General features: G+C 41.1%; 1 protein-coding gene across 1 annotated transcript in view; it reads left to right on the forward strand.

The window, feature by feature from the left end:
* The window catches only part of Ttc29 (tetratricopeptide repeat domain 29), a 179715-nt gene that overhangs the window by 13509 nt on the left and 144407 nt on the right, over nt 1-21799 (forward strand). The window contains exon 4 of the mRNA XM_075977998.1: nt 20045-20268. Within this exon, the coding sequence (XP_075834113.1) occupies nt 20045-20268 (224 nt within the window). The remainder of the gene's footprint in view (nt 1-20044; nt 20269-21799) is intronic.

Genomic DNA, 21799 nt, shown 5'->3' on the forward strand with positions numbered 1-21799 from the left:
CTATCATGGTTGAAAAACAATCCCTAAAATATTGACATCGCAGTGCTTATAAAGATATCATTCTCCTGGCCCACACACTCGCCCCACTGGTTATTTATGTTGGAAAGTGGGGATGTTATTAGGACAAGCGTGGCACTTCTCAGTGCTTAAGGCAACACAGATTGTCAGCTCACAAGGATGCTTCTGTGTACTCGGTCTCCACAGAAATGGCTACATGAGGGTCTTTCCTAGTCAGTGCGATTGTGTGTGTGTGTTTGTCTCCGTCTGTCCACTTAAAAAGTATGTTATTCTTTTTGTTAAAAAAAGTTTGATCTCTAACTATGAGAAATGATGAAAAGAAAAAATAAGGCAATATGTTTTCTTTGGTTTTTAATTATATTATTTAGAAATGTCCAATTGCCCTTCATCTGGAAGATAATTATCAAGATACACACATGTGAAGTACATGTTTGTAAATATGTGTATATTGGTCTCTATGTAAATATGTATCTTCAGACTTGTGTTTAACTGATAATATTAATTTTCTGTATATCACTCAAAAATCATACAATAAATTTTGACCATTTTCTTTAGGTTAACAAATATCTTAAAATTAAACACATCCAGGAAAGCCAGAAATAGAAAAACACATCCTTTTCTTTTTTATGAGCCACAATCCCAGGCAAAATTCAGTAGTCCTTTTCTTGTAAGGCAGACAGGGGTACCCCACTAATGAGAGTTAGGCTAACCAACATTTTAAAATCTAGAAAAGACTCATGTATGTCACCATCAAGAAGAGTGCAAACCTGTCATTGGGCCAAGGCAGTCAACTCAGAAATTACTTGAAATTAGAGGGGTTTTAATTGAATAGACTTGTTTGTGCTTTTCCAGTTAGATGATCAAAGCCAACGAGAGAGAAGTTAAATAATGAGATATCAATTCACAGAACCCACCCTAGGGATTAGCCCCCACTGCAAGGGGGGCGGGAAAGGGCAGGCACCGGAGCCTCCTCCAGCCTCCTCTCGTCCCATGTTCATGAAGTCAAGAGTCAGTAGCAGTACACCGCTTTGCTGGCCTTCCGGTCCCCTCCCCGAGGCAGGAAAGGATGACACATTTCAGGAAGACTGCAATCATACCTTCACTTATTCGTATTTGTTCTGCTTTAACTTTTGGTATGTACGACTTTTATTGTTTGGAATTTAACAATGTTGATCCCCAGTCACTAAGTTAATTAAATCTAATAAAATGTTCTTAACTTAATTAAAACTAATGAATTATATATGCATTTAGTCATTTATTAATTGACTAATTAATCACCAAAGTATCTTCCAAAATTCTTAGGTGATCAATGAGAAAGAATTTTTTCAAATTTCTTTTGTGTAGTTTTTTTTTTTTCTCATTCCACGCAGACTGTTCTTGAGGGATCAGATGTTCCTTCCTCAGAATAATTTCTGAGGAGACTAACCTTTATTCTAAATATGTTAAGAAAATTTTGGTGTATTTTCTACAAGGAGGTGATGCCTCCTTCTAGAGTGAGCTCAAAACTGCTATGCTCCGCACATGTCATTCTGCGGAGCGGTCCCAGATAAGAGCTGAGAGTGGCCTGAGCAGGGTGAGTTAAAGGAAATTGTGGGAGGATGGATGCAGGGGTGAAAGGAGGAGAAACGTGATGAGCTGATGGGAGATTGTGGGAGGATGGATGCAGGGGTGAAGAGAGGAGAAACGTGATGAGCTGATGGGAGATTGTGGGAGGATGGATGTAGGGGTGAAGAGAGGAGAAACGTGATGAGCTGATGGGAGATTGTGAGAGGATGGATGCAGGGGTGAAGAGAGGAGAAACGTGATGAGCTGATGGGAGATTGTGAGAGGATGGATGTAGGGGTGAAGAGAGGAGAAACGTGATGAGCTGATGGGAGATTGTGGGAGGATGGATGCAGGGGTGAAGAGAGGAGAAACGTGATGAGCTGATGGGAGATTGTGGGAGGATGGATGCAGGGGTGAAGAGAGGAGAAACGTGATGAGCTGATGGGAGATTGTGGGAGGATGGATGCAGGGGTGAAGAGAGGAGAAACGTGATGAGCTGATGGGAGATTGTGGGAGGATGGATGCAGGGGTGAAGAGAGGAGAAACGTGATGAGCTGATGGGAGATTGTGGGAGGATGGATGCAGGGGTGAAGAGAGGAGAAACGTGATGAGCTGATGGGAGATTGTGGGAGGATGGATGCAGGGGTGAAGAGAGGAGAAACGTGATGAGCTGATGGCAGATTGTGGGAGGATGGATGCAGGGGTGAAGAGAGGAGAAACGTGATGAGCTGATGGGAGATTGTGGGAGGATGGATGCAGGGGTGAAGAGAGGAGAAACGTGATGAGCTGATGGCAGATTGTGGGAGGATGGATGCAGGGGTGAATAGAGGAGAAACGTGATGAGCTGATGGGAGATTGTGAGAGGATGGATGCAGGGGTGAAGAGAGGAGAAACAGATGATGAGCTGATGGGAGATTGTGAGAGGATGGATGCAGGGGTGAATAGAGGAGAAACGTGATGAGCTGATGGGAGATTGTGGGAGGATGGATGCAGGGGTGAGGAAAGGCAGAAAGAGATAATGACTCTGCTGACCACACCTGAGCAGCTGGGGCAATGTCTTCCTCCCAGCCGAGTCCCCGTTCCTCCAACAAAGTGCAGCACACAGTAGACACTTAATAAATGCCCTCAAGTGAGGCTGCTCTTCCCCAAGCATATCCTGCACTTTCCTGCTAAGCCCTTCCATTCCCACTCTGAAATCGCTGCTGTAAAATAACCGCTGTAGTGAGCACTTGAAATGTTTGGGTCCGTCACATGTGTCGTCTGTACTTGTCCTTTTACTCCTAGGAGAAATGTCTGTCAGTTCCGTCTATAACCAAGAATAAAAGTATGAAGTTACTTGACCAAGGTCACCCAGGTAATCAGGACCAGAGCTGAACCTGAATCCTGGTTCCAGCTCTGTGATACACCTTTGTTCCTTGATGCCACCCTGACTCGGAAGCTACCCAGGTCTTTACTAAGTGCTCATCCTTCTCATCTTCCATCCCGAGGGCACTGCCATACTTGCCCTAGACTTCGTGGTCCCTTTGTGTCATTGAGTGGCTCTGTGGCATCAGGTAAAGTTGCTGCTCATCTGTGCCCTCCTCCCATCGCAGCACTTCCAATGCGGTGTGGCTGCCGTTCTGCTTCCTCCTCCACGCTCTGTCAGGATGGCGGCAATGCTTTGTTTATTTGTGCACATATGGGGCCCATGACAGCCCCAGCTCGCAGGCGGTGGGGACTCTGTGAGCCTGGTACTTGTGCTGTGCCTGGACTGCCTTCCGTTCCCTCTCCTCCCTCATTACCTGAGAAGCTCTTTCTTTTCCTCCTCCTCCTCTTTGGTTTCTCACTGTGAGGCCTCCTTTGCCCCTGCTCTCACCCACACAGTAGAACTCCAAGCTCTTGTTGCTGCTCTCTGAATAGCTGTGGACCATCAGAAACATGGACTTTATTTCCCTGAGTGTTACTACTTAATAAACCATATATTGTGACCCATTAGTTTGGGGACCACTGCTAGCATTTTAAAACTAAACTGAGAGTTTGTAAAATAGAAAAGGAAAGTGTGTGTTCAGTGAGAGGCTTACTGGGGCAGAGGATAGACATTAAACCCGGATGCAGGACTAACTTCCGGCTCTACACTCACAAAGAACTGGCTGGATTTGGATAACTCACTTAATCTCCTCTAACTGAGCCTCTTCATGTGGAAAAATAGGTAAAGTGATAGAAAGGATCTCCTAGGATGTCTATAAGGATTGTGCTGATTTATTAAAGGAAGAATGAAATACTCTGTGTGGCAGTCTTTAAACTTTTGTTTTAAGTATCTATAAGCACTGTGTGTGCTCTTACAGGGAGACACTCGGCAATGGACACTGTATGTACAGGGAGACATTCGGCAATGGGCACTGTGTGTACAGGGAGACACTCGGCAATGGGCACTGTATGTACAGGGAGACACTCGGCAATGGGCACTGTGTGTACAGGGAGACATTCGGCAATGGGCACTGTGTGTGCACGTACAGGGAGACACTCGGCAATGGGCACTGTGTGTACAGGGAGACACTCGGCAATGGGCACTGTGTGTACATGTACAGGGAGACACTCGGCAATGGGCACTGTGTGTACATGTACAGGGAGACACTCGGCAATGGGCACTGTGTGTACATGTACAGGGAGACACTCGGCAATGGGCACTGTATGTTCATGTACAGGGAGACACTCGGCAATGAGCACTGTGTGTGTACGTACAAAGAGACACTCGGCAACAGGCAAGCATCAAAAAGGCAAGGGGAGCTAAGCTTGGGAGAAAATGGATGATACAAATTAGTCCGGATTCCAGACCCCTCCAGAATCCACAGGATGGCACTAGACGCTGCACCCACTCACCAACCTTTCTGCATTCCTCTCTCCCTCCCTCTGTCCTTCCTCCCTTTGCTCCTCTCCTTTTATGTATTTATACATTTTATACATAGCATTTCCGTGCTATGGATTTCCCTTTAAGCACCACATCAGCTATATTGTGTACATCTTGAAATGCCGTCTTTTTTTCCCTTTTCTTTTGTTTGCTGTGTTTTCTGAAAGGCTTTGTTATTTTGTCTTCTGAGGCAGATACTCTGAACTTCCTTTTTATAAAAATAAAAAATAGATTCAATGCTAACACAGGAAAGAAATATTATAATGAGAGCAGAAAACCACTGAGAAAATAAATGGAATTTTTGGCTTTTTTTTTGTGAAGAAGACAAAAACAAATAATATTTAATCTGACTATTAAGAAAAAACAGGAAATACTATATGCCAACTTTCAAGTCTTGTTTTTTTGGTTTAACTTAGACTTGAGAATGTGGACACATATTTAAAATGAAACATGGTATCAAAGCAAAGAGAAAGGAAAGGAAAATGTGTTTTTTTAAAAAATCACTTCATTATGTTCTCATGAAATTTTAGAATATCACATGTAAAGAGGAGAGGCTTTCCCTACTGAGAAGGGGAAGGCGCTAACGCCAAGATCAGATTCCTACTTTTATCTACAAAAGAGTCTGAGTCAAGAACAAGAAAGGAGTTTTCCAGATCGCAGGATGCTACAGCCAGGCAACATCAGAATGTTCACATATGATGCAAAAGCTGACAGCAACCATGCACATGCTCACAGACACACACAGAGACACATGCACACACACAGCACATGCATGAGTGCACACACAAACATACACAGACACACAGAGAGACATACCTACGCATGAACACGTGGACACACAGACACACACACAGAGAGATAGAAACACACATGCACACAAATACACATGCATGCACACAGAGAGGCATACATACACACATGCACACAATGCAGACATGCCCACACACAGCTGCACACATTCTTTCTAGATACCCCTCTTCCTCATAAATGGACATACTAGTAGAATGGGAGGATACAGAATTCAAGGAAAAGATGACTATTCAAGCCAAGAAACAATTCCAAATACAGAGGGGAGGGACATGGGAGGCGGTGGCAGGGAGGAGGCAGAAATCTTTAATAAATAAATAAATTTTTAAAAAAATTAAAAAAAACACTGAAAAAAATGAAAAAGAAGTTCAAAATACATATTATTAGGGTTACTATCAGAAGAGCTAGCATCACATGCCGAAAGATATGGGGGTGGCATTGCTCCAAATTTATTATGTATCATAGCGACAGAATGATGATTAGAAAGCAGATTTCATGTGTGAAGTAAAATGCAGACTGGTAATACAACATGTGCAATGTATGTTGCATATATGTACAAGACTGTTAAGAAATAGGCTTCAAAATCTGCAAATGAATCTATTGCCCCCAAGTCTTTCCCCAAACTGATTAAATGTCAGGTTCCCACGTTTACATTCTTATGCCTCCCACATCCGTGAGCATATGTGTTCTGTGCTTTTAATTCATTTCCTGGCAGCAATGCACAGCCCTCTTCGTCGGTATGGTTGCACACAGTGCACCTCTTTGTTCTAAATGCTTTTCCTGAATATGGCTATTTTGTATGGATTTTAAAGTTATCTTGTCAAGAGTCAGGAAAATCTCATTGGATTTCCAGTGAGGATTTCACCAGATTTAAATGTCATCATTAAAATCTTGAGCCCCCACACTAACAAGAACTCTGCTTTTGTGCTGTGTTAAGTGGATACAGTAACGGCAGCATGCCTTCGCGTACCTGGCGAGAATATTCTGATGGGCTGAAAATGTCAAGGGTTTTTCAGTATATTTCTATAGATACATATTGCCAACAAAAGTTTCCTTAATTTCTACTTTTCTTAAACATTATGGGTTTTTAATATTACTAAATAATTTCCTGATAGTTGTGTGTGTGTGTGTGTGTGTGTGTGTGTGTGTGTGTTTGCTTGCTCATCAGTTTTTTTTTTCTGAGATGATCATAAATTTTGCTGAAGCGATCATGAAGTTACTAGGTTTTTAAATACTGAACTATATCTTTCAATTCTGGGTAAACCCTACTTACATGGTCTATGTTTAATTTGCTTTCTCTGTGTGTGTGAGTGTGCGTGTGTGTGTGTGCATGCATGTGTGCACTTTCATCTAAATCATGTTAACCTACAGTCTTCCTTTTCCTGCCCTACAGTTCTATAGATAAATCGGATAATTCTATGGCCAGTGTTGTGAGTGTCATCTGAACACACCGTGAACGACAGCTGTTGCTGTAACCAGGGTTATGTTGTGAGTGTCATCTGAACACACCGTAAACGATAGCTGTTGCTGTAACCAGGGTTGTGTTGTGAGTGTCATCTGAACACACCGTGAACGACAGCTGTTGCTGTAACCAGGGTTGTGTTGTGAGTGTCATCTGAACACACGGTAAACGATAGCTGTTGCTGTAACCAGGGTTGTGTTGTGAGTGTCATCTGAACACACCGTGAACGACAGCTGTTGCTGTAACCAGGGTTGTGTTACTGCTGCGCACATCTGCTTCTGTGCTCCTGCTACGGTTTCCTTCTCCACACGATGAGAAGCAGCTTCTTTGTCTTTTTCTGTAAGCAGTTGTTTGTTTTGTGAGACCCCCATGCCTCCCCCTCTTTTATTAGTTTCCATTTTACTCCTGATGTTTTCTCTCTTGCTTTTTCTTTGGGCTTATGTTACTGTGTCTATTTCGTCAGGTTTCCCCTGTCATCCTGAGCCGAGAGCTCCTTGCTCACTCAGAACAGCTGCTCCCTACTGTCTCTTCGGGAGGACACTGCCTTCTCAGGGATGTGATGTTTGCGTATCTTTAAGATCCAAAATATTTTAAATTTACATAAAGGGTTTCACTTTGAAGCAGTGAATAAATTAGTTACATTTCTGCATTTGCGGGTGAATGGATGTTGCTGTTTGCTTTCTTCCTTTCATTCAGTGGGAATAAGCGGTTGAGGAGGGAGCCTTGGCTTAGAAGATATGCTGTGCACAATATCCATTTATAAAATTCCCAGTGTAGCTAGTACACGGTGGGTTTTTATGAAAAATTCTTGTACATTTGAGAAATTAATCCACATTCTATATTTGCAATTGGGGTCTAGTCGCCAGCTGGAGTCTGTTGTTGCCATCAGCTTAGGCGTGTGACAGCCATGGAATCTCTAAGTTTCCGAGAGAGAATGCATCGCTGTTGATTTTCTACTCTTTGAAGCTATGGCATCAGGTGCATTTTTTTCTAGCTGCTGCATTTCTCAATAATCGATCTATTATAACTCTCTGAGTATTTTTCTGCTTGAATTCTGTTTTGTGTACAATTGATAACACTGCAAATGCTGCAAATGCCACAAATGCCGCAAATGCTGCAAATACTGCAAATGCCACAAATGCTGCAAATACTGCAAATGCCACAAATGCTGCAAATACTGCAAATGCCACAAATGCTGCAAATACTGCAAATGCTGCAAATGCCACAAATGCTGCAAATGTTGCAAATGCTGTAAATGTCACAAATGCTGCAAATGCTGTAAATGCTGCAAATGTTGCAAATGCCACAAATGCTGCAAATACTGCAAATGCTGCAAATGCCACAAATGCTGCAAATGTTGCAAATGCTGTAAATGTCACAAATGCTGCAAATGCTGTAAATGCTCTAAATGCCGCAAATGCTGCAAATGCTGCAAATGCTGCAAATGCTGTAAATGCTGCAAATGCTGCAAATGCTGTAAATGCTGTAAAGGCCGCAAATGCCGCAAATGCTGCAAATGCCACAAATGCTGCAAATGCTGCAAATGCTGTAAATGCCACAAATGCTGCAAATGCTGTAAAGGCCACAAATGCTGCAGCTTTTCTCCTGTTGGCATTCTCACTGTTGTAGGGAACAGAAAGAGATGCTCACTTTTTGCCTAGCACCTATCTATTCAGCACTGCTTTGTATTCTCAAAAATACCACCTTCTTGTTTTACAACAGTCTTACTAATGCACTATTTGATTTTCAATGTTGCTAGTACTAACTAGTGATGTTTCCTAAATGTTTATGATAGCTGCGATAAGGATGATATAATGCTTAGATGAGCTATTGATTCCTAGATGCTATCTTGCCAAAGCATCAGAATGATCAAGTTATATGATTTTTATTAGTGTAGTTTTTACCATTTTTTGGAAGTTTGATCCTCCATGCACTCAGCCAGTCTGTGAGAAATCTTCGTTTCTCTATTCATCTGTGTGGTACCCATCTCTTTGCAATGATAACTAAAAAGCGTGAAATATGAAAGGTTTCTTCATATGCCTTATAATTTTGTACTTATTGCAAGTGGGACAGGGAAAACAGATTCTCAACTTGTTTTCTGTGTGGGAGAAAGTTAACGGGCTCTTACTGGAGAGCTGGGCCATTGCTGTGGTAGAAACATTAGAACCCGGGAAACCGAGTTCAGCACTGCCCTTGGATCTAATGCTCTCTTTAGTTAATTCACCACAGGCTTTCTTTCTTTTTTAAATTAACTTAATTTTTAAAAAGGGAAAGGAAGATAAAGGAGGGATCAATGGTGTGGCTAAGGAGTACATAGAAGGCAGGGAGGGAATTGAGAGGAGACGAAAGAGCTGATGTTTTTGTTTTCATGACAAATGTCATCGCCTCACCAGAACTGTCATAATATGAGAATCAAAATCCCTACTTTGCTATTTATTTTATATTAAAGAGTATAAATAATTTTTTGTTTTTATTTTAAATTATGTAGTTTTCCTTTTGTGTTTTAAGGGTGTTTCATTTCTCCTCAATACTTGTCATGCCTATAACTTCATTTACATGACATTTCCTGTCAACATTTTAATGCTTTTTAAATAGCCTGAAGAAATAGATGTGCGTGTGTATATGCGTGTGCTCGCGCGTGAGAGAGTATGTGTGTGTGAGTGTGTATAAGTGTGTTTGAGTATGTGTGTCTATTTAGAGGCAGCAACATGAGAACAGCACAAAACTGTAAGTGTAAAGAATCGATTGGTTTACTTTTCCAAAAAAGAAAAAAACCCACTTGTGTCGTTGTTTTCTATAAAAGGTTTAAAAAAAAAACACAACAAAAGTTGAAAAAGTTCTAATCAACTTTTGTACATTATGTAGAACTTCATTTTCTAAACTCTGCAAAAGAAAGTTTCATATTTAATGGGAAATCATGAATTATTCCATTTAGTATCTACTTCCTCCTTTCAAAGACTTGATCTGGATAAAAGGCGGGGTGAATAATTTCAAAAAATACAATACATTTTTAATGGGAAGGTGCAAACTACAGACTCTCATGACTCCCAGCAAGAGTGCAAGAAACAGAATTTTATTTGCAGAACTCAGCAAACTCTGGCACAAGCAGTATGAGACTCTTGCAGAGCGTGGCCAGCCCGCCCTCGTCTTACGGCAAATGTCGGTCCCTAAGGTCAGTCAGGGTGCCCTCCAGCTTTCTGTTTCTATTATTGCATAGTTCACTCAATTCATGTGAAAATTTAATTGCTTAGTTTTTAAAGATGAAAACCAGGATAAAGAAGGTGGGTGGGTTTTGTTAGTTCATTTTGAGACAAACAATCCCAAATAATATGATTTCAAAATTGTGATAGACACAACAAATTATGTTTTAAGAAAAGCATGGCTCCAATATCCTGGGGAAGTTATGCTAACACAAATTACCGTATTAATTTACGCAAAAATAGTCAGCTGCTGCAGCAATGTTAATACTTCTGTGTGTTCACAGTCGCGACATATAAAACTAATTTTTAATTCATATTCAATGCTTTATTAGGACATAATATAATAAATTTATATTATTGCTCAAATTTCCTCTTTCTCACTAAAAAAAATGCTTTAAAAACTGGTTTTCTGTTGCCTTTCCAAGAGTTGAAAACTACAGTGTAATTTGAACAAAAAGAACATGAATCCACATGGCTCCTCCAATACCCAAAGGTGTTCAGACTTCTGTTGCTTTCTGACTTGAGCCTCGTTCCCTGGAAAATTCTTACACATGGCATTCAGTTCAGGGCTCTTCTGCAAAGGAGTGTGCCTTTCCAGGAAGAACAGCAACTAGTTAGATCACATACAACTGGAAGCTCGCAGAATGAGATTTCTTCTAGTTTTTTAAATCAAAATTCCCAAAGAAACTCTTTTAAAAATGTGGCTAAGTTTGAGTTTTTTTTATCAAAGCTGTATGCTGCTAAAATTGTGTGTGACAGCTTTGTGGACGGCTAGTTGGTGCTGAGCTACACGGATGGATGTGCTGTTGATTCGTGCCCAAATAATACACTGTGGTTCAGCGACTTGACTGAATGAAGTCACGTTTAACATGATCTATACATTAAAATGCATTTATATTATTAAGAGAACTATTTAAAGCCATTCAAAGGCTGAGGTCCTAGGCTGCCCACTGAACCAAACAAATCCCCAATCTTGTGATATCCAGTAATTGTGGCCAGCAGGATACTACTGGGTTGATAAACATCCCTGATCTTGCAAGAGTCACTGCATTGAGAGCCAAACATCGGTTCCAACAGTTGAATATGTGACTGAACTTTTGCTTCTCAAACAGAAATATTTTATGTAGTCTAAAATGAAGTCACTCATCTTGAAATGAATTTTTATTGAGAGAATTCTTTGTTGACCTTGTTTAAGATGTTGTGTTAGCCATCAAAAGAATTACATTAGTAATGTCCCACAATGAGTTAATATTATTACCAGGTATCTTGAAAAAAATGAAAAGTTGTGCTTGGGTTAAATATTTTCAAATTTGTATGAGTGCCATAAAAACGTTGAAAGTTTGTACTTTCTACTTTGTTAATAGATATGAATTTGTATTTTCTAAAATTATAGAGCAAAACTTGCATGTATAATAGTTTTCCCAAAGATTCAGGTTAATAAATTTATAGTTGTTAAGGCAATTTCATAACAATTCTATTCAGTCATTTAATAGATTTTATTTTAAAATTAAGAAGTTAATTTAGATACTTAATCGAATATAAATCTAAATGGAAATGGAATATCCTCTTATATTAATATGTACATTCTAACTGTTGACTATATTTTATTTTCATTTTTTAAAGCTTATATAATGAATGATACCACACTTACTTGGGTAGTGAGTCTAATGAGATTTTATAAGGAACATTTTACACGATATTATAACAGCATATAAAATCTATAATGCTACAATTTATAGCACAATACCTGTACATCCAAAATTATTTTGAAAACTTTCTTTTAATATATACCCTTAAATTTCATAATGAATCAAGATGGTGATCTTGATTATGCTGTGAAAATTCTTATCATATGAGTAGACATAAGAAAAACAATATGAGAATTTCTTTGTTGAAGTGTTTGTGTAAAATATCCATAAGCTCTGTGATAACATCATGGCCATCACTTGTGCATAGTTCTCCAGGTGTTGAAATGTCTGGAAAAATGAGCCGTGTTAATCCTAATGAGCAATTCTAACTGTAATGACCAGTCATAATAAAAAGTTTTAACATAAAACAACCAAATTTAATCGTATAGAAAATAAACGGCGTTGGCTATCTGTAATTAGTGGATGTCCCAATACGCAATGTTGCTTTCAGGGAAACCATCATACTTGGAAAGTGTTTCCGTTTTTCTTAGGTGAATAGAAAATTCTTATTAAGTGTGGGGTGTTTGTGGCTGAATCAGCACCCTATTTCTTCCCCGATGAGAGCGGAAAGGTTTGAACAGAGTGACGTGAGGTGCCACCTGGTCAGTGTGCGTCCGAAGCAAGGGAGTATTGTTCACTGATCCCACAGACAGCTCGGGCTTTGCTCTCGAGAGCTGGATGAGGTAGAGCGCCCTGCATAACTTTACAGTTATATTATTTGTGTGATACCTTGTTTGCATTTCAATTAAAATAATATTTGCATTAAGATGGAGAATCAAAGTTATCAGGTTTACATGACCGCAGTTTGCTAAATTTCCAGTAGATGCCCCCAGAGACCAGTCAACTCATCGGGAGTGCTTGCACTTGGGAAAGCAAGGGATTTTGTTTTTCTTCTTCTTAATGTTAAAACTCTATTTCTAATTATATTTGGAAGTAGTAGGGAAATAAAATAAAAGTACCGAAAGTGTTACGTCCCTCCGTGTGTCACTCCCCGCGTAGATTATACAGAGAGGATGTTCTCGGTCGGCAGTGGTCACCTCTGGGACTAAGGAGTACTGAACGCTGACGTTTATATAATAAAAGCCTCATTGTTCACGGAAATTCCATCTATTTTAAAAATAAAGTCATTCTAAGTGCTGTGGGGTTTTTTTTGTCTCTTTTCTATAGCTTTATGTGTTTATAGAGAAATTCTTCATGGTGTTTTTGTTTGGTTGTTTGTTTTAGCTTTGGAGAAATTTTTGGAAAAAAAAGTGTTCAAACAGTGTTTCTTTGCTTTAGCTTTTGAAGAAAATTTTGGAATAAAAATAGTATTTGAACTGACCCGAAGTACTTACTGCAATTGTTATCAGCGTGTCTAGGCCAGGGAAATAACTTCTTTTTTTTTTCATTTTGATTGTGTGTGATATTTACCTACATTGAAAAGCAGGAATAAGAACAGTGTTTCACTTTATTTTATGGAAATTATATTAACTGAAGCTGTTTCAGTATTCATTAAGTAATATAATTATCCCGCAGGTGATTCCAGTAACATTTATCCCTCCGATATGAGTGTAAAAGTGTTAAAACTGACACAGATAACCCACCAGTGGCTTATAAATATTAGCTTAATGGAATAAAAGTATTATCCTGACTTTTGATGAGCTTTAACAGGTATTTTGAGTTTATCTTTGTCAGATTAAATAAAAAATTATGATCTTGTTTTAAAGTATGGTTTTTTTCTTAGAAACTGTGTTTGAAATCTTTGAACGTGAAGGTTTACTCTGGTAGCGTCCACTCCAGTCCACCCCCTAAAGAATGCATTACATTCGTTCCCCATATATTTAGAGAGGCGATAATGCTTAGATTTTGAAAGTGAACCTTCAGTTGACGCATGTTCACCTGCACAGAGAATATAGGAAGTTACCAAGCCTGTCTGTTTCGTCCCTTGACCTTTTCCATGTGTAGAAGGGTGAGGTTTTCATTCTTTTTAGCTGTTTGCCTGTGTGCTGCCTTTAAACCCTCTAATGAGACTCACAGCTATCTAATCCATTTGTCACGGGCACTATCACCTGCCAGCCCCTCCGTTTAAGGAGGATCCTCTAGAGAGTCACAGAATGACTCCTGGTCACTTTCCCTGGCCGAGCCTGAACTCGGATTAGCTCCGATAAAGAGAGCATCATTCAAACTGGAGATTGCGTCATAGCTATCAGGCTATGTCACTTTTAAATAAACAATGCAAATAAGCAAAACACTGTAGAGAGGAGGAAGAACATAAAATAATTTGTGTAATTGTCAGCACCGTGGGGAAGTGGGAAAAGTTACGAATTGGGAAGCAGAAGTGCGTGCGAAACTCAACTCTTCCACCTACAGGCTTCTGTGACTTTGGGCAGCATAGAGATTTTAAAGGATTCTTTCTGTAAATTAGAATAGTTCACCAGACTGCCATTGAGTGTTACCTTTAAATGGCAGTAGATCCCATGTAGATAAAACTAGATTCAATTCTGTTTTAAAATCCATTCTCCATCTGCAGCCCCCATCTGGTGTCTTAGTCAGGGTTTCTATTGCTATGAGAAAACATCATGACCAAAAGCAACCTAGGTAAGAAGGGCTTATTTGTCTTTCTCTCCCACAACACAGTTCATCATTGAAGGCAGAAACTCAAATGGGAGTGGGGGGACCCTGGAGGCAGGAACTAAAGCAGAAGCCTTGGAGGGGTGCTGCTTACTGGCTTGCTCTCCATAGCTTGTTTAGCTTGCTTTCCAAGCCCATCAGCCCAGGGGTGACAGCAACCATAATGGGCTGGACCCTCCTACATTAATCACTAACTAAGAAGGTTTGCCCATAGCCCCACGTTATGGTGACATTTTCTCCACTGAGGTTCTCTCCTCTCAGATGACTCTCTAGCTTTTGTCCATTGGTGTTAATACTAGCCCATATGCCCTGAAAGTCTCCTGTACCTGCAGTGATAGCTTCCCAGATTTTATATAGATGGTTGATGTGTTCATGAATATCCCCACTTTTATTTCCATTACATTTGTTTTCTGTGAGCAATTCGCCTCAAATTCCATGATATTAAATCCCTATGTTGCGGGATATTTCATCACACTGTGAACCCCTAGTTTGTTATTTGTGTTAATTAAATAAAATCAACCTTGGATCAGAAGGCAGAACCTGCAGCTAGTTGACAGAAAGTAATCATAGAGAGTCAGAGGGAGTCTGGAAGACAGAGACACAGAGGAAGTAGTAGGAGGGACTTTTTGAGTATGGCAGTCATTTTTGGTTTGGTAGAGCGGAAGGGAGGCTCTTTTTCAGAGATGTTCGTGAAGAGGGAAGGTCAGCTGCTTGCTCCTCAACCTTGGTGAGCTTGTAGGTTTTCAGCCCAGCCTTTCACTCCCGAGTCTTATTCATAAATGGAATATTAGAGATTTAACTAAAAACTACATTTGGTAGCATTGGTGGGAGGAGGGTGCAGAAGGACTTGTCCTGCTGGGCCACTGCCTGAGAAGCTGGCCAGTGACTGCTGAGCTGAGATTACAGTTTCTGGCTGAAACAGCAGTAGATTGCTTGCAGCAGCAGCACTGATGGAAAAAATGACATACCTTCATGACATCTCCAGGATTCCTCATTTCTCCTGCACAAAGTGTTTTTCTGAAGCCTGAAAGCAGCATATTTTAGACCAATATTTTTAATTATTTTGTGTGTCACTGAAATTAAGGAGTAAAACAGATAGGGACAAAGAAAAAATGATCAAAATGGCAAAACTCTATTATCTTTATATAAAAAAATATTTTCATGAAAGAAGTGAACTTTGCCTATAGTTCTCTAATAAGAAACAGTAAACCTCAGCATGGTGGTGGACCTCCTTTAATCCCAGCAGAGGCAGGAAGAACTCTGTGAGTTCCAGACCAGTCTGGTCTACAGAGCAAGTTCCTGGACAGTCAGGGCTACACAGAGAAACCCTGCCTTGAAAACAAAAGAAAAAAAATGAAAGAAAATAAAAAGGAAACCTGGAAATTTCAAATATACAGATGAGAAGTGACACACATGTTCACTTTCAGGCAGCCAAGTCATTTTAGGAAATAAAGATATGGGGCAGGTAAATAACTTACATCAGCTATGAAAGTTTGAATAGGAATTTATTTAGTAAGTTGGCATTACTGTTTTTTCTTTATCTTAAGTATTAATAATCAGGCTTATTTCGTGATGTATATGTATGCACAGATGTAAAAATGTGCAATATGGAAATGATGTAAGCATAGATATATTCAATATACACACATTGAAACACTGTCTTTTGAAATGTCTTTGTTAAGAATAGAAATTTAAACAATAGACGTTTTTGAAATGGATATTAATTCTATATTGTGGATGTTTGGAGACTGAGAGCTGAAACAACCTCAGCCCAGCCTTCTGAAGCTTTCACGGTTTGGGCCCAGAGGGAGCAGCAACTCGCTTGACTAAATTAAGTGTAAAAGACTATATTGCAAGGATTTTGGTAACTGTTATGCACAGATCACGAAGTTCGCCTAAAACCAACTAGGGGATCGAGTCCTTTCTGTAAAATCAAAAAGCCTTTATTCTTATACAAGTTTGCAAACTTGGACTTTCTGAGTGATGGAGAGCCCCGAGCTCAGTTGTGGTTGGGGTTTTTACAATAGCACTGGGAGGGGTGAGGGATTTCTAAGGTTCAGGACGCCTGATTGGCTGATTTGTCTAGGGTATCCCAGGGAAAAGCGATGGTGTGTGCTGGCAGGTGATCCTATTTACAACTTCTCCTGACCGCCCACCACCACTGCCTGGCTCCAGCCCCACAGCCTTCCTTGCTCATGACCAGCAATCTTCCTCTCCTCTCTGCTTCCAGGCTTAGCCTACTCCATCCCTTCTCGGGACTACTAAATTGAAAGTCTTTATATTTTTATAATCTCATTTTAATTTCTGGCCCTGAGACTTAATCCTCCCTGGTGTCAAATCTTGTCACTCAGAAGAAGCCAGACTAGTCCAGTGATCTCTTAGATTGTACAAAATGCAAAAGTCACTCCCTCCCCCATTCTATGCCCCCATAATGGAAAAAAACCATTGCACTGTGAGGTTCAAAAGGGAATAAAATTACTGGATCCAGCAAGCATAAGTTTATGAAGGTTCTGTTTTATATAAAAGGTAACTCAGGAAGTTACCTTTTAGTCTAAATATATCTGATACAATATCTAGGACATTCTAATACTTTTAAAAAATCATTTATTGTTTTCTGGCATTCAATTTGAACTGGATCTTATCTGGCAACCTGGGCAAGTGAGTGACAGGCTGTGACAGCATATGCTTCCAGGCCTTGATCAGGGGCCTTGCACCTATTGCTGCATTTAACTACCCAGTCCCCACTCTTCCTTGCTCTAGCAGGATGCCCAAGCTGAGGCAGACTCCCTGAATCTTAACAGGGTAGCTTTTGACACAGTTCTGACCAATGAGACACACACGGGGATTTGTTCTTCTCAGAAATGCTTTTGTTTTCCTGGTAAGGAAAGGCACAGCCATGCCACGCCGTATTCTCCTTTCTGCTCTTGGGTAAAGTAACAGCGAACAGGCAGGCTGGGCTTGTGGCGGCCTGTGAGTGCTCAGCTGGGGACAAACAACAAGAGAATCCTAGAGACCTCACCTTGAATCCACCAGGCCTCTCAACAAGACCTGTGTGGCATTAGCAGCAATTAGGAGCTTTGATTTTTTTAAGACCCTGGGAGGTAAATTCTCTGACTGAATGTATTCCTGACCTGGGGTTCCTGCAGGGATGACCATCTCTGGTGCACCTGACCAAGTTTTGCTCCATCCGCTCTTCAGATGAGCTAGCCTGAGCCACCAGACCTTTCTTTCCAGTGTTCCCTGTGTCATGGCTGTCCCTGTGAGCAGCCTATATGGTTTGTATGCCTAAAGTCTTTCTGCATACACACCTTGCCACCATTTGAAAATATGGTGGCAGGAATGGTGGCCCTCTCTTTCCGGGAACTGAGTTAGGGATGGTACACAGAGCTCCCGGAATGATACGGCACTCCTCCCATATTAGTTTAGATCCTTGAGAAATTAAAGGGCCAGCTGCCTTAGCTGATGGCCAATGTCCTGATGGTTGGTCATTTCCCCATGCACTGTCCTGGGAATGGAGGGTGACAAGGAGACCGTGGTTAGCTTTGTACCTTCAAAGCATCCCATGAGAGAGATGGGTACAGTTGCTGCCATCTTGGTTTGCTGGATGTTGCAGGAAGTTGAATTCTATTTCCAGTCTACTGTTTGAGGGGAAGAGGGAAGGGAAGGAGGACCTGGCCCGTTCACAGCCTCACCGTTAACCCTTCCATCCTGTGCCCTTCTCACTGGATCAGAGGAAAGGACAGGGAAAAGAAATCCCGTGCTGTTCTTCTCTGCCGCATGCTGAGTGTCTTAATCTCCTATCACATGATGGCTCTTGATCTTTTGGCTTAGAAAGATGGTTTCTCCATTCTCTACATCAGCAAACTCTATAGTAATCTGGCTGTCAGATGGAAGGGACCACAGTTCAAGCTCATCCGGGACTTCTCAATGCAGTCATGTGTACGGGGTGGAGCTCAGTGGTAAAGTGCTTGCCTAGCACACTCAATACTCCACATTCCAAGTCCAGCGCAGCAATAACAACGCTCTGTAGTTAACCCCTTGTTAACACGGCCCGGTGCCAGGCTCTGCAGTTACCTGTGTTAACACTCCCCAGAGCCAGGCTCTGCAGTTACCCCTGTTAGGGGGGCCCAGAGCCAGGCTCCTCCTCCACAGTTAGTGGTCTTGGTGGGTGGAGCTTGCACTGTTTTTTTTTTTTGAACCTCCACAGGTGAATCCAAGGCATAGCTAAGAGGCTAGAGCCAGCGTCCTGGGTTTCTGTTTCCCACGTGTTTGCACATACTTCATCGCACAGGTCCTAGAGGAGCCCTGCAATACGGTTAGTACTGACTTTTACACAGGAAAGAAATGGAACACGAAGAAGTCACGTCATGGCGGCTCCATCTCAGGACTTACGATTCTGAGAGATGGGACAGATCCACTGTCACTCAGATCTGTATCACAATCTAAAAACATATCCCTTTAAAGAAAGAACATAAATTAATTAACATCAAACTGTATCGTTCAGAACCTAATTATTCTTTGATTTGACGATGACCGCCCCCTAGCTGTTCTCCATAAGCATGTGCATATCTTTTTCCTTTCCTTTCTTTTACTTTGAGTCTCTCTCTACACAGCTCTAGCTGGCCTGGAACTCATTATGTAGACCAGGCTAGCCCCTAACTCAGAGAGATCCGCCCACCTCTGCCTCCTGACAGCTAGGATTAAAGGCCTGTGCCACCACTACCTGGCAGCACATGTATTTCTTAAATAAACATTTTCAATCATTGTTTGCTGTGTAACTACTTAACTGTTGTCTGTGTCTTCCCCCAGAAGTTACTCAGATGTCACAAGGGCACTGAATCTATTTAGTCTAGAACAGTCTATTGGGGGAGGAGCAGGGGCTGTGGAGATGGCTCAGTTTTTGGGCTCAGTGTTAAATCGCTTGTCACACAATTGTGGAGACTGAGGTTCAGGTCACCAGAACCACACGCATGCCAGGCGAGTGTATCAGCCAGTCTTTCATTCAGAGTCTGCAGAACAAATGGACCGCATCTGTGAGGCCTGGGCTCGACTTAGAGATGGCCTCAAAGAATAAGGCTCAAAAGAATCCCGGATGACTCCTGACATCATCCTCAGCACACACGTGAATTTGTGCCTACACATGCAAACAGCACGCATGCAAACACACATGCACATCACACCCACACAAGACAATGGAAAAGAAGGAAATAGTTCATCATAAGAAACTGATGGGGATTTGCTGAATAAACACATGGGAAAATCATCTGCCTCTGTATCCCAGCAGATGAATTATGAAGTACGTTTGGGGAGGTTTCAATTGGCTTTTATCTTTTGAGACACACTCATACTGTGTTGTCTAGGCTGAACTTAAACGAGTAAATCTCCTTCCTCAGCTTTCCAGTGCAGAGCTAGGAAGTGAATTTCGATTTGCCTATCTACTTATTATGAATTGCATTATCGAGTCATTTATTTTGTCTTACCTGTAAAAGATTATGTAGATATTTAGTGTAATTTTTAAAACATTCAATTAAGAAGCATGATTGACTAAGTTGATGTGGATCTGGGGTGGTGTATGGAGAACTTTTGAATAGTCGGGTGGCTTCTTTGTCCTTTTCAAACATAATATAACTTTGCCCTTTTCAAACATAACATAACTTTATTTGTCCTTTTCAAACATAACATAACGACGCTAGGTAAGCACCAGGCATCCAGCATTAAGCTGAAGATGCTTGATTTGCCGCAAAGATGTCTTGACATGTAGGGAAAGGTGCTCTGAGCGCTGGTTTTCGGAGCTCTAAAGTGCCCTATGTTCTGCTCATGTTCCCAGCCACAGGAACTCATACAAGAAGAGCATCTGCGTGGACATGCTGCGCGATGGCTATCACAAGTCCTTCACTGAGCTCTTCGCCCTGATGGAGCAGTGGGACGCGCTGAAGCACGCTGCTGAGGTGCGGTCCCACTACTGGATGCAGAGGCCGCTGGAGGAGCAGCCGGACAAGCTGGACAATTTCTACCACTATCTGACCAGGGCTGAGGCTGCGGAGAGGCAGGGTAGGTGCCAGGATTGGTGGAGGGGGTGGGGTGCACGGAGTCAGGGGAGTGCACCCCAGGGAAGATTCCAAACTGTTGCCTTGTGAATTTGATACATTCAGCAAATTGTACAATTTAAGCTGGCCCACTGAGTGGCTTTAAGGAGTAAATGACTAGGCATCAGGCTCGCTAGGTACAAAGACATCCTGGCAAGGTCACTGCTAGCCTGGGAAGACAGCATAGACAACCAAACATCTTCAGAGTTCCCCACCAGGTTTGAAAACCAAGGAGGCTTCAAAGCACTGTCGCTTGAAACCCACACTGGTTTAGTTTGTTTTATCTTAGCATTTATATAGCGAGTTTTGAAAATTTTGTCATGAGATTCTGTTGGTTTGGATATTAGTTAAAATACATAGGCAGGCTCTGCAGGTTCGAGGCCAGCCTGGTCTACAAGAGCTAGTTCCAGGACAGCTAGGACTGTTACAGAGAGAAACCCTGTCTCGAAAAAAAAAAAAACAAAAAAACCAAAAAAACAAAGACATGAAAATCCTTTAATTTCCAGGGGACTGTTAGGCTGCACTCCCAGCGCTTAAGTGACAAAGACAGGAGGCTCAGTGTGAGCTTGAGGTTTGCCTCAGCTATAATGTGGAACACTTTCTCAGAAGCAAGGGGAAAATAGTCCACAATACATGGTTGTTATTTCAATAGTTAACTTCCTGTTTTCTACAAAATAATTTTAGTGTATTTCTTTGCCATATTTTAATATTTTTCATAAAGCTGGTATTTTATGTTTAAAGTATTAATACTTTAAACTGTTTATTTATTGGATTCTTTGAAGTATTTAAGAACTAAGTACTTAATCTCTGTTGTGTATGGACTTTGTCGTTTAACATTTTTAGGTATGCATTAAGATTTTGTTTTCATTGGAAAAATAAAAGAAAATTCTAGAATTTGGCATTCCACATTATTTTTTCCCTCAACATTCTCACTGAAAACACAAAAGCCTTCTTACGGAGAAGAGGAACCAGCGCTGTATGTGACAGCGTGGTCTTTCACTTGGCCTTTACACGGTCAGTGAGCCCTTCTGTCTACCACCATGCTGTGTACCGTGAAGACAGAGAGAGAGAGAGAGAGAGAGCGTGAGGGGCAGCCTGGTCCTCAGCTCGAAGCATAGACTGTAAAATGGAGGAAAGGGGACACTAAACACGGACTAGGAGGATTTAGTAAGATTTGTCTATATTGTGGAAAATATTCTAAAATGCAGAATGACCTAAAATAGTCTTTTGATGAACTTTAAAAATACAATATAAGATAAGAAATTAACTATTATAAATAAATATGTCATATTATTACAAAACGAACAAAACTTAAGTCCCAAATTCTACTATCAGAATAAAATCCTGAGTTGATATTTACTCCAGAAATGGAATTAGCCAAGATAAAGTCCGCGCATTATTTATTTTATAAAGTTTAATTTCATCATCAGCTTAAATTGGAGGCTTCCATTGAGTAGCATGAGTGTGAGGCAGGTATCTACTTTGCCGCGATGTAT

This window comes from Microtus pennsylvanicus, chromosome 6 (genome assembly GCF_037038515.1).
Source record: "Microtus pennsylvanicus isolate mMicPen1 chromosome 6, mMicPen1.hap1, whole genome shotgun sequence".
NCBI lineage: Eukaryota > Metazoa > Chordata > Mammalia > Rodentia > Cricetidae > Microtus > Microtus pennsylvanicus.